General features: G+C 52.1%; 2 protein-coding genes across 7 annotated transcripts in view; one reads left to right on the top strand and one right to left on the bottom strand.

The window, feature by feature from the left end:
• Positions 1 to 7,974, bottom strand: part of PUDP (pseudouridine 5'-phosphatase) — a 665,979-nt gene extending 658,005 nt beyond the window's left edge. For 4 of the 5 annotated variants that reach the window (XR_009257299.1, XR_009257300.1, XR_009257301.1 and 1 more), the window contains exon 1: positions 7,803 to 7,974. Coding sequence is in view for 1 of the 5 variants with exons in the window: in XM_058714426.1 (XP_058570409.1) it covers positions 7,803 to 7,872 (70 nt within the window). In the remaining 4 variants the exon portion in view is untranslated. The remainder of the gene's footprint in view (positions 1 to 7,802) is intronic. The other variant, XM_058714426.1, reaches the window with a different exon arrangement.
• Positions 7,120 to 13,534, top strand: part of STS (steroid sulfatase) — a 158,123-nt gene continuing 151,708 nt past the window's right edge. The window contains exon 1 of one of the 2 annotated variants that reach the window (XM_058714422.1): positions 7,120 to 7,372. The gene's annotated coding sequence lies outside the window, so the exon portion shown is untranslated. Of the gene's footprint in view, positions 7,373 to 7,593; positions 7,834 to 13,534 lie in introns of those variants that run through there. The other variant, XM_058714423.1, reaches the window with a different exon arrangement.

A 13,534-nucleotide genomic window follows, 5' to 3' on the forward strand; every position in this document is an offset into this window, starting at 1 on the left:
AGAGCACAGTTCCAGAACCACCACTGGTATCGGTGGGGGTCACAGAAGTGCCCTGGATGAATCACTGCCTCGTTCTCCGCTCCGTCCTCTGCAGAAAGGGGAGCGACAGCAGTTAAGTGCGGGCCACCAGCTTGCAGACCTAACTAAGGCACACCGCAGCTCACAAGAGCGCTGAGCACATGGTGAAGGCTCACGAGAGACACTGTGGCTGCGCGAGGAAACCACTGAGAGCCTAAAGAAAGTCACTGGTGATCAGGAGGGCGTAGAAATGGCTCTGAAGGATTTAGGACTAAGTAAGCACTTGCATGCTTTGGGGCTGGGGCCGAGGGTGAGGAAGAGAAGGTTGGAAGGGAAGTCTGAGTGTGTGGCGTGCATGGCTCATGGGGATGCTGCCGAAGACCAGGTCGGACAGAGAATTCTGGGCTCCACGCTAGACACAGTGTGCCGGTGGGGCAGGGCTGACTGATGGTCACTGGGATGAACGCAAGAGAGAGCAGAGGGCAGTCCACGGGGGTCAGAGAGTCCTTAAAGCGAGAGCATTCGCTGCAGCCTGGGCTCACGAGCCATCGCCAAGAGAGAGGCGTGCAAGGCGAGTGCTTATGCCCTGTCAGTGTCACCAAACTACAGATGCCCACCCCTGTTGCTTCCCCAGAATATTTGACGTTGATCAGGAGTCTGGCCCGGCTACCTTGCAGAATGACCTTGCAGTTTGTATTTGTCTGGTTGTATTCACGTAGCATCCCCTTACTTGTTCTTTGACCTTCCCAAACGAGAAAGCGCTCATAGACACCCAACTGGTGACCACCCAACTGGTGACCACCCAACTGTGAGACAGGTGAGCTGTTCTGGCAGTTGAGGACAGCACATCCTCTACCATGGCACTCGGCCCCTGTCCGGGCACCATCATGGCCCCCACACTGAGTCCAATGGTCTTGGCTTCCATTGGTGACTCCTGTCCAAACCATTCATGGTGGGGACTGTGAAATGCTGATTCCCCTAATTCAACCATGCTTTCCATATTTATTGAATGCATTCTTCAAAAGAGCTGTCTCCCTCCCCACCTTCTCTGTCTTGAGACGATTATGACATTTCCTGTTTTTTTTAGAGTATTACAATTTTTTTTTTTATCGTTTATTTATTATTGAGAGACAGAGCATGAGCATGGGAGGGGCAGAGAGAGGAGGAGACACAGGATGCGAAGCAGGCTCCAGGCTCTGAGCTGTCAGCACAGAGTCTGACACGGGGCTCGAACTCACAAACCGCGAGATCATGACCTGAGCCGAAGTTAGATGCTTAACCGACTGAGCCGCCCAGGCACTCCTAGAGTATTACGATCTATCGTAGTCATTACTCTCTGGATTTCATGTCATGCTGCATTTTGCTACTGGGACCCCTCCCTGCATTCTGGCTTAAGACTCATGAATCCTGCTTTGTGGGCTGGAGAAGCGACGTAAACTGTGCAGAACGCACAACTATATCCGCACAGACCCGCCTCTGTAGGAAGTACTAAGTTAGCGCTTCCAGCGTGTACAAAGTGCAGCATGTGTATTTGCTGTCCCATCACTCTTGGGTTTCCAAGGAGTCTGAATGCACAGGTCTGAACGCACTTAGATGAAATCCCCTGAAGCCACTCAGAGATCACGGCACGTGGTCCGGAAGAGGTGGAAATCAACGCACTACAGTGGACAGGCTGCAGACACAGCCACTCAAGCACACCTATCCTTGGTTCCCGCAAGCACCCTCTTTTCCGAGTGTGTGCCAACGTGGCCTCGGCGTCCCCTGTAACCCCGGCCACCTTTCTGCCTAATGGTTCTGGTCTTGAAGACACAGGGACACTATGACCACCACCTACACCTGGGCTCTCAGGCTTGAGACCTCCCACCAAAACACCCCGTGTGGCACCAAGGAGGACAAGAGTGAGTTCCACACGTCTTTTGAGGACGAGACTTCTCACGACCAGGGACTAGGGCAACAGAACTGACCACGTGCATCTTCTCCCCAGAAAAGCAACAGGAGCTCTGCGTGTGCTTGCCACAAATGGCTGAGTGCAGCTGACCGCTAAGCATAATTCATAGGTCATGGGAAACAGAGGGACAGGTAAGGAGACAGCAGGCGCAGACAACCAGACAAACCCAGAACGTAGAACATTGCATAACGTAACTGGCCTTCCCAAAGTCACTATCATGGGGGAAAACAAAGGATGCGATTGGAGGAAGGGGTGAAGCTTTCTGATTTACAGCAGGATAAAGGGGCATAAAACTACCATGTGGAACCCAGCTTGGAAAACACTAGAGAATTCTCAGCTGGACCGTCGTCCCCTCTATGTTCTAATACAATCATTACTGAGAAGTCTTTTTTTTTTTTTTTCTAAACACAAACTGTCTGCTTGATAAAAATACTCTGTCCTGCTTCAGAAAACATGTTTATTGCTCTCGTATTTCTTCCCCTGGTCTGGAATGTCCGTTTTTCTTCTTCGCTCCTTCCTGCACCTGACATACATTCTCCAGGTGACTTCAGTTGAAAGTACTTTCTGTCTCTACCATGCCCTTGCCATGCTTAGTAGCCAGTGACGTACAGAGTCCACTCGCCACGTTTTATGTCCCATCGGGACGCTGAGACTAAGAGTAGGGGCTTGCCTGAATCCCACACAGCACCTGGCACCAGACAAGGATGGGAATGTGAGCAGACAAGGATGAGTGGATGCACGGGTCCAGAATGCACGGGTCCACCACGGGGAGTGCTGAGATTAAGTACAACTAAATAAAAGGGACGATTCGGCTCCTCGGTGAACTAGCTACATTTGAGGCCCCTGGGTACCACGTGTGCTTCCTGTTCGCAGGGCAGACATACAACATTCCCAGGTGACAGGCAGCTGGTGACAGCTTCATGGACCGTGCTGGTCTAGGGAGGAGAGATGTGCAAAGTTCTCATCAAGCACACTCCGCTTTTCCTACAGATAAGGGGGGGAGGACGGGATCTCAGGACGTGAGAGGGAGGGAAGCCTGATGCTTATTTTGACTCTTGCCCCCAACGTCTCACAGAAGCTCACATGTGCAAACCACGATTTTGGTCTTGTTCTGATTTCGGGTACAGACAGGACAGTCTACGGCCGCTTGCATAAGGTTTGGTTGGCTCCTGCGTCTCTCCCTGACCAGCCACGTCATGTGTGAGATTTTCCAGTACAGCATCACTGATCACAAAGGGGCGTATGCCATGACCTCGCTCCTAGACCCAGCAGCAAAGGAGAATCAAAGGTCGCCCACGGCCCAACCCAGGACCACCAGCAATGCCAACGAAACCGCCCTGCAGGCAGGGGTGTGAGGACGCGACCACCCTCCGCCCACACAGGGGCCCTCTCCGCACAGACACTCTGCCCACTGAGACTTAGCTACTGACTACAGACGTCACGGGGAATTCTGGGTGTGAGGGAGCCAGAGCACAGGGAAGGTGATGTACCTACCCGAGGCTCAGAACATATGCCAAGAGGCACTAGAATAGCTGTCCACCTCTACAGAGCTGGCAGGGGGCGGGGAGAGAAAGCTTCTTAAGACAGGACATGTTACGATTATTACGTTTTCAACAAAACTCTCCCTACACGTCCTGAGGGCAACTTTAACCAGAGACATCTGCACCAAACAGCCAAGATTGCCCCCACCTATTTTAACACAATTACGTGAAAGTTCTCACAAATCAAATGCTCTAATTACTAGCCACAGGTACTCATGCAGACTTGATATAGGAAACTCATTTTCAAATGCAATCCACTGTGGTAGGACGCTTTTCTATTTTCCAGTTATGGGCTGTGTCTCAATGCTTTTTAAAATGCCTCCTCCCTAGGTGTGACCAGGCGTCTTTGTAATGAGTGCTTTGAGGACACTTCTCGGGGGCATCATTTCCCTTGCTGTTTTACATGGCATTAAAAAACCAGGGACCCTGACTGGTACGTAAATCACGGGAATTTAAAAAGAAAAGAATCAGAGTGAAGGCAAATCATCAGAAAGACAAAAGGGGCCAAAATATCGCCCAACACACTGCTTTTCCAGAAGAAAGAAGGAAAAGAGCAGAAATGGCTTTGTGACAAAGTGTGAGTGCTGTCCTCCCTCGATGATGAGAGTCTGTGAAGCCGCAAACACACAGTGAGAAGGCGAGGACAGGGCAGGGCCCAGCCGCACTCACAGGGATTTGCTGAATGTCTCCGTCCTACCGCCAGCTGGACAAAAGTCTGTTATCAGCAGGATTCTGCAATCTGGATCTCAATCCCTTCTCAATTATTCTAGAAAGAGGAGCAGCTGTGGTGGGCGACCAACGACCACCTCTAAGCACAAATTTTAGGTGGACGCGTTTGACCACTAACACCAGGCACAAACTTGAGGAGGATGCAGTTCAGATCTACTAGAAAGTGTCACCGATGGGGACAGTTTAGCAGCATCGGCCCATACTTGGTTTGCTTTGTTAGCAATGGCCAGTTTTCTCCAACATGGTCTAGAGTCCACTCTTCCTAAAGGGTCCTTCCCCAGACCCCCGGCAGCATCTTATTCCAAAGTGAGAAACTCAGAGTCTGCGCTGCCTTGGGCGTGGGCTCTCCTCAGCTGCAAGGCCTTGGGCGTGGGCTCTCCTCAGCTGCAAGGCCTTGGACTGCCCTCCGAACTTCAGCTGACTTCTCTGCAAGGACGGAAGGAACCCCAGTTTCACCTAGCAAGGAGAGCTAAAGCCTGAGCACGTGCGGTCAGCTCCCAGGGGAGCAGGGCAGAAAGAATGTGAACGTACCAGAGCACGGCTGCCCCCCACACCCAGCACGAGACCCCGGGGCACACAGCCAAGGGGGGCGGTTCCAAAATGTAGAGCATGCATGCGATGATTATCTCCAGCCAATGGGGATGCGTGTGCGTAGGGAGGCATCTTGACAATGCTTCGTTGGGCCCTGCCTTCCTGAGGAAGTGTCACAACCCTGGTAGTGTCCAGATGCTAGGGCACCACTGAGAAAAGAAGCTCCGATCTCCACTTAAAAAAAATCTCATACATGTTACGCAGGTCAGTTGGTCATGTGTGTTTTAGCGTTGCTGTGGGACGTTTTATGCAGGTCCTATTTCTACGAGCACTGCTCTGCACAGCAAACTTCCTGTTTGCTAAAAACGACAGGCTCCCCCCCACACACACACACACACACTTTGCTCCTAATTTCAGTTTTTTACGAACCAGATAATCTTCCCCATCCAGAAGGCGAGACACCATGGAATACCTGTCATCTTCCTTTGAAATCTTGTCGTGGTTGATAAACAATTTCAGTCCCTTCTCCTCTTTCTCTAAATGGCATTTGAGAGACAAAATTATTACCTAGATCATAGTTGATTATTACCTTGTGTCAACAAAAACAGAATCCAAAAGTGTCGTTTCTATTGCAAAGGACAACAGTGTCATATATTTCAAACGTCCGAAATAGTACCTCGGTGTGGTCAACCTTTCCACAAAAATTTGTTTACTTCCTCATTCTCCTCTGATTAAACAAGCCTCCCCGCGGATATCAGCATTGCCTCCTGAAACTAATTGTTTTGAACCGCATTTCCCTGAGCACAGCAGTACAGGAGGCTAGGCTGACAAATGGAACTTGCAGGGGAAAATTCATTCACCGTGCTAACAAACCTACCGCAAAAGGACTCGTTACAAATGGACAGCACAGTGTGCTGCAAACAGCAGACAGACTGAATGAACTACACCAGCATAACTGACCAGACCGCACAAGACAGAGCAGTACATTTTGGAAAGCAGTGTCTTATACGAGACATTTTATAAAAAGAACGGAACGAGTGAATTTCTGAGGAGGTTCTGCAAAGCCTTACTTACTACCTCAAAGCAGAGTGAAATCTGAAAGAAGGGGCAGACACTAAGAGGGAAAAAAAAAACCAAAAAGGGCCATGTCTTATCTTCCCAAAGGACACTAATCCTTGCTTCTCTGACCAATTCGAAGGCTTGGATGACAGTTGCAAAGGGCAAACCATTTCGCCTGGTGTAACTGGCAAGTGGAGACCCCTGCGCATAACTGCTCCTGCAGGTCCCGTGACAGAAGCCACATTCCTGGCTTCAAGGAGCAGCTATGTTTGCATCGGGAGTCCGACGTAAGCATGCAGCTCATTTAGAAGTTTAATAAATTACATTTTAACGAGACCTCTCAGTTTGCATTAATATTCATGAGACTCCCAGAACAGTTCTTTGGGCCTTTCATTAGAGGATAAGGAATTTATTTGACAACGTAAACTTCTTGACCACCTGAGCAGGAAAAGTCCTGTCTACCAACGATACTTATGAATCCCAGAAGGTTTCTGAAATGGAGTCATTTCAGATTTAGGAGCTACATGCACTGTTCTCTGCAATTGGTGACCTCTATGGGGATTTACTTATTTATTTATTTTATACATTTACGGGAATTAATCTGGTTTCAAAGTGCCTGTTTCTATTCTGTGGCTTAAAAAAAAAAAATCAGTCTTATTACTACTGAATCACCTAGCAATAGGACCAGTGCAGAGGGCGGGGTGCGGGGGGGGGGGGGGGGTGGGGGGGAAGGACGTCATACTCACCGTTTAAGATGAACACATCATTTATATTTAGAATCAGATCGATCTGGAATCATTCCTCAGCTTTGTTCCTTATCCGCTGTGTGACCTTGGGCAAGTGACTTAACCTCTCTGAGTTGTATTGTTTATTAGTGAATGCACATATCCTCCACTACAGGGTTCTAGGCTAAGAGCCCCTTAATGTATGCACACCTCCACCAGGTCAGCAGCCCACGTAAATTATGCAGGCATTTTTACAGTTCTGTGAGGGCTTCTGGAGGCTATGAGGTCAGAACACAGTAACTTAATACTGTTATGCAACAGGATGTGGAGGCTTTGGGTAGCCCTCAGGACAGTTCTCTCCACATTTACGCACTGGCTGTTTGTCTTCTCTGAATTCTACCTGAACTTTTCACGGCAGGTGAACTTCCTGATGAGCATGGATTTCTCAGTCGAACCCCAGAGAGAGCACGTTGTAGAAGGACTGATAATCCCTGTGCTTTATCCAACTTTCAGACCCTTGGGCTCAAAAGCAAGGTGGGGTGGAGTTCTTTCACAGCCAAGCCCCTCCCCAAGTGATGCCGGAGCCGAAGGTCACTCCGGGCAGCCAGGCCACTTAAGAGGGCTCGTCCGCCTCTGCAGTCCGGGCATTTGAGGCTGGATAATGTGGCGTGGGGCGCTCCGGTGCACCGCGGGAGCCCCAACAGCACGCCCGGCCTCTAGCCCCCCCGATTCTAGCAACATCCCCCTCTACCTAGGTGCCCCCCAACGCCTCCAGACGTTCCGGCTTGAGGACCCCTGCCCCGTGGGATGCTACAAGCAAGGTGCGTGCACCTCGGCGCCCAAGCCGACGGCCCCCGGGAGCAGGCCGGCAGGGACCCGCCAGGCTGGTGCGCACGTGGGGAAACTGAGGCAGGGCGACGCTCCCGGCAAGCACAGCGGGAAGGACCCTTCACTCCCGCGCGGTGGTCTCCGAGCGCCGCCCCCACGCGCGCCGCCCCCCCCCCCGCACACGCACTCCATCCCCACGCGCGGCGCGGCCACCGGAAGTAGTGCCCCGGGCGGCGTCGACACTGCAGCCCCGCGCGCGGCCGGCCTGACATGGCCCCGGCGCTCCCGCCGCCGCTGCCCGCCTGGGGGTCCCAGACTCGGCCCCGCCGCCGCCCTCGGGCCTGAAAGCCTGCGCCCCCCCTACCCCCACCGCCCGCGTCCTCCCCGGACAGCCCTCGCGGGTGGCGGCCGCAGGCTACCCACCAAGAAGGAGGCCGTCCATGTCAAAGAGCAGGTGGGTGACGGGCCGCGGCGGGGGTACGGAAGCCGCCATTGTGCTGGCGTCACGGCCAGGTAGGGGCGGAGAGAGGTGCGCGCGCCCGCCGCCCCGCGCCCGCGCGCCCCAGGCCTCCGCGCGAACCCGGAGCCGCTCTGCGCACGCGCGCCCCGAGCCTCCGAGCCTCCCGGCCCTGAGCCGCTACCGTGCACGCGCGCGCCGAGCCACCCTGCACGTCCCGAACCTCACTGCGCACGCGCGCCTCTGGCGGTCTCTGGCGAGTCGTCGAGTGCGCGCTCCGAGCCGCGCACGCGCGCTTCCGTCTCTCCTCTGTGGCGCGCGCGCGCGCGCGTCTAAGAGGGTCACCCAGTCTCTGCCGAGGAGCCGGGATGCGGCACGGGCGGGCACGAGTTTGGCCGCATACACCCCCGCAAACGGGGCAGCGCAGCGACTACCTGCCGGTGTGGGGGCAGATGCAGGACGAGATTGGAAAGGGTGGGAGGACGGAGGGAGAGCCTCGAAGGATGGTCCCTGGGGCAGTTGCGGGGAGGGCCGTAGAGGTGCTCAGGCGGGCATCACCGCGAGCCACCCGGTAAACGTGGAGCCAGATGGCCTGGTTATGCAGCCGTCCGAGCCCTGATTGGTCGTCCCGGGACCCTCGCAGATTTCCCCTTTCTGTTTCGCGCGCCTTCTGCCCCCTGGGCCCCGCCTGGCGCATGCGCGATGGCCAGCGGGTCTGCCGGGTCTTCCGCCCCCCTTGCTTCATCACCGACAGAGCTTCCCCAGCTGGTGCGTCCTCCCAAAATCAGCCGAAAACGATCAGAGAGGAAACGGAGGAAGCAAAATTAGGGATGTGCCTTGCCGCCTTCGCCTGCTCATGCTTCACCTGCCTTTGTGGCTCTGAGGTTTTTTGGTTTTTTGTTTTTTTAAACCTTTTGCATTCTTTCTGAATGCAACCTGGAAATAATTTTGTTTTTCTTTTTCGCCACGATCAAAGATACCTTTATGTGTCCGTTTCTGTTTAGTGTTGGTTGGCGTTGCATATGCATATTTAAGCATAAGGATAGGGCCTCTTTAAGGAAGCGGAACTTAGAAAGTTCCAGAGACTGTAAGACCTTAAGGGTGTGTTTCTGGTGAAGTGCAAAAAGTCCGGTGTGACTTGCGTGGATTGGGTAAGCGGAGCAAGATGATAGGCAAGGAGTCTCTGTGCATCGCCTTCCTTGGGCATGAAAGATGGATGTTTAAGGAGACACGCGCGTCAAGCAATCCCTTAGTACTAGCAAATAGTATATATTCAGTTAATTCGTGTCTTTTTAGAGCTGTTGCTGTGATAGGTTATGATTTCTTTTTGAGGACAGAGAAGGCAGTTCAATCAGTTAGTGAGGGGACTGTGCTCAGCTGCTGTAACAAAGAGGCTGGGTGGCCTGAACAACACACATATGTTGCCTTACAGTTCTGGAAGCCAGGGGTTGGAGAACAAACAGCCAACAGGGGTCAATGCCTTCGGAGACATTGAGGACAGGATTGTTCCGGGCCTCTCCTTGGCTTGTACATGGTCTTCTTATGTCTTTATATCATCTCTCTGTGGGTCTGTTTCTGTGTCCAAATTTCCCCTTTGTATGATGACTCCAGCTGTAAGGGATTACCTATCCTAATGACCACGTTTTAATTTGATTATCTATGTAAAGACTCTGCCTTCAAATAAGATGATCTTCTGAGCCTCCTAGGGGTTAGGACTCCAACATTATATGTGTAATATATAGACACACGTGTATACGTCACTGCAGTTGCAGAGGGACAGGGAGTCGTGTGGACTTCTCTCCACAGATGTAAAAATGTGATTCAAATAATTTTTTCTTTGAATTTTATATATCTCTTGGATATGACGGAAGATATCCCTTTATTTACAAAAACAAAAGAAAAAAAAAACAAAACCAGAAACAGATCCCAAGAACGGTCATGTTTGTGACAAGCTAGATTGGGGGAAAAAAAAAATGAAAACAGGTTCACACCTGAAATGGTTTCGACACACGTAACTAAATGCACTTTGATGCTTCTTCTCCTAACAGTCAAGGATAGAAACAGAGCTTCTGGGGAGAGAGAGAGGATGAATTTCCTTTCACAAATTACAATTTATGTTTGCAAAATTGTGTTTTCCCCGTGGGATGATGTCTTACTTTTCCCGACAAGTTTAAAATGCGGCAGACGATCCAATCAACTGTAGTGCGGTGGTGTCCAAAACACATCCACAAGTGATCGTACAGATTGAAAATCAGGATCCTCTCCCACACAATGAACATGCATGCTAAAGCAAAAACGATAGATATGTCTCAGCTTATCTCAGCTTCCTCGTCTTGCTTTTTCTGTCCGTGTGTTTGCTCTCTGTGTCGTATCTGGAAAGGCGCTTGTCGTCCAAGTCCCGTTTGGAAACCCACCGAGCCCTGCGGTTCACCCTGGGCGGCTCTCGTTTCCTTCCCTGGCTCCGACCCGGTCCCGGGGAGCCTGAGGCTGATGGATGGTGCCCTTTCTGCAGGTTGCCTGTGCGGGGCCCTGCAGCAGCTGGGGTGGGGGTGGGGGGGGGCCAGGGCTGGGTCTCAAAAAGATGTGTGGAGGGAAGCCTTGAGGGACACTGGAGGTCCCTGTTGGCAGCACTAGCCAAGCCTGTGGAGAGTTTGGAGAGCCCAAGGCACCCTCTCCCACTGCAAGGTTCCTTGCACAGCTTAACATTCCTTTAGCTGGAGAACTGGCCTGGGAGTGGCTTCAGACATAACGATGGAGCAGTGAAGGGCATATATCAAAGTACGCGTATCTTTTCACATATGTGTGTGCAAACATACTTTTGTACTTTATTATATGTTGTGTGCTTTATATTCTTTGTGGATTGGTACGCATCTGTGCATCAAGTCTATTAAGTTATATGTAGTTTTTTGTATTCAGTAAGATCAAACTCTAAACAGCACACAGTAATAAAAACTTAAGCACCGAAGACCTCCCGAGTGAGTCCTAAGGGTAGTGGACTGTGTCTGTCAGAGACTTATAAATTCTTTGTGGACATTGCAGATGGGAGACCCTTCCTAAGAGGATGCTAGTCTGTTCTGGCCACTGTAACAAAGTGTCACAGACAGGGGTGCTTGGATAGCAGACATTTGTCCCTCACAGTTCTGGAGGCCCAAAATCAAGATCAGGAGCTGACGGATTTGGTTCCTGCTGACAGCCTGCGTCTTGGTTCGTAGGTGGCTGTTTTGTCTCTCTGTCCTCATGTGGGTGGAGGTGGGGGCTCTGATGCCTATTCTTAGAAGCTCAGTAATCCCATCATGGGGGGCTCCATCATGATCTCATCAAAAGCTGATTAATCATTATATTAATATGTCACACGTGTATGTTGTGAAGTCTGTATACATTACTGCATGTGTTTTATACATGGTATATATTTAGTAAATTTAAAAAAATTTTTTTTTAATTTATATTTGAGAGACAGAGATAGAGCATGAGTGGGGGATGAGCAGAGAGAGAGGGAGACACAGAATCTGAAGCAGGCTCCAGGCTCTGAGCTGTCAGGACAGAGCCCGATGTGGGGCTCGAACTTGTGATCTGTCAGATCATGACCTGAGCCAAAGTCTGACTCTTAAGTGACTGAGCCGCCCAGGCGCCCCTATATTACTTTAGTAAATTAGCAGAACCCAAGAGGGGGTCCTGGGAACCTCGAATCTATAGCAGCTCCGTCAGAGGCTCTGGTGACAACCTCTCCCTGCTAGGGCCATCTAATTTGATGGTAGCAGGAACAGCGTTGGAGACTTCCCTGTGACTTCCCATGTGAGATCCAATGCTGACTCCAGGTATGTGTGTCAGCATTGGGTTTAACTGCAGGGCACCCACCTGGTGTTAGATTTGTGGGAAAACCCACAAATAGGCATTGGTGTCAGAATCGTGCTCTCCAGTGTCTTCCCTCCAAGTACCGCCCCACTGGAGATTCAGGCTTCATCCTATGAATTTTGGGGGGGAGGAACCCCCAACATCCAGTCCATCGTAGAGTGTTACCATTTCCTTTGCCATCCAGTTATATTCCGGTTTGATAAGTCATGCCCTTGGTTACTTGGCTGGGGACAGATGACTGAACGCGCTGGTTTACGGCTGTAACAATCACCCAGACATGCCTCCGAAGACTGGAAGGCAGCCCTGTGTAGACCTCCACACCGCAGTGTGCACGCGGGTTTGTTTTCCCTCCGAGGCGGGCGTGAGCCAGATAGCACAGCGAGGGAAGGCTCGTGCATGTTCGAGGAGACTTTCAGGTGGCTTCCCGGGCCCTCGCGTGTGCATAGAGATGCAGTGAAGTAAGTGTGGGAACCGCTCGCCTGCGTACCCCTGGTCTGGAATCGTCCCCTGCCACCCCCCCCCGCCCCGTGCTCTGTTGACATCTGGGGCAGGGAAAGTTGACGTGGGCCGAATCGTGATTTCCAAAAGTCATGGGGTGAAGTCCCAGCCCCCAGCACCTCAGAATGCGGCCGAATTTGGAGACGGAACCACTCGCCTGCATACCTGGGCTTCTAGCCCGTGGTCCTTAGTGATGGCAGACGTAGCAGATGGGCACAATCCTTCTGTGTGGTGGGGGCCGTCCTGTGCGCCGTAGGCTTTTAACAGCATCCCTGGTCTCCTCCCGGTAGATGCCAGCAGCACCTTGCAGTACTTGTGTCTGTCCGTCTGTGTCTGTCTGTCTACCTATCCATGAAGCCATCCCTCCAGCCGCACATCCATCCACGCATCCACACACACGTATGCGCGTGCACATCCCGGCGTCCCGTTCTGGAGTCCAGCCGCGTAGGGAAGCAGGAGGGCAGGTTCCGATGTTCAGAAGTCCTGGCCCGTATGCGCAGTACCTTTCAGCCTAGGTAGACTCCCGTCGACTCCAGGAACTCACGACCCCGTGGGAAGAGCTCGCTGACCGGGGATTCGAGAGGGAGAACGCGGAGAACCCGCTCCCTGTACCGCTAAGAAATCTCACGAGTTCATTTTTAGAACAAAAACATGTGCCTGGCCTGGGAATAGGGAACTGGGGGCCCCTCGCTGGGGAGGCCTTGGGTTTGCTTCTCTCCCTGCTCCCCTGGTTTCTGCATAAGCCAGGCAGCCCTGGACTGAGGCTTGAGCTCCGTGAATGGCTGACCTAGCCACTCATGGTGTCTTTCCTCTGGGATGTGGTTGGTTGGTTGGTTTGTGGAGAGGGCTGTGACTGTTGACCTTCTTGGCCATCAGAGTACAGTCGCAAGGACTCACCTCCGCGAGAGAAGCCAAGCTTCCTCCCGGCACCGGAAGACAACTGAGGTGGCCCACGGCACAGCAGTGTCAGCCTCACGTGGGGTCTGGCCACAAATGCACAACCGGAGGCCCCACCCAGACCTACTGAATCAGCCGGGTGGCCGAGGCCACTGACCCCCACCTGGGGTATGCCGGGCACTGCACTGTGGTATGGGAGCTCCACCTGGTATGAGGATCTCTGATGGCGATTATTTTTATGTGAAAGTGTGGGAAACATGCCAGACCTTGTTAGGGTCTATTATCTGCGTGGACGCTGGTGGGTGATCCCCACGGTGGGTGGTCACGTATCCCGGTCAGCTTTCCCAGTGTCTTAGGAGACGACAAGAGGGTGGGATACGTGCCTTCGACTTATTTTACTTGAATTCAGGTTAATGCAATGTATGTTTTAGGGTTAAATGTATTTACATGT

Source organism: Neofelis nebulosa, chromosome X (genome assembly GCF_028018385.1).
Source record: "Neofelis nebulosa isolate mNeoNeb1 chromosome X, mNeoNeb1.pri, whole genome shotgun sequence".
NCBI lineage: Eukaryota > Metazoa > Chordata > Mammalia > Carnivora > Felidae > Neofelis > Neofelis nebulosa.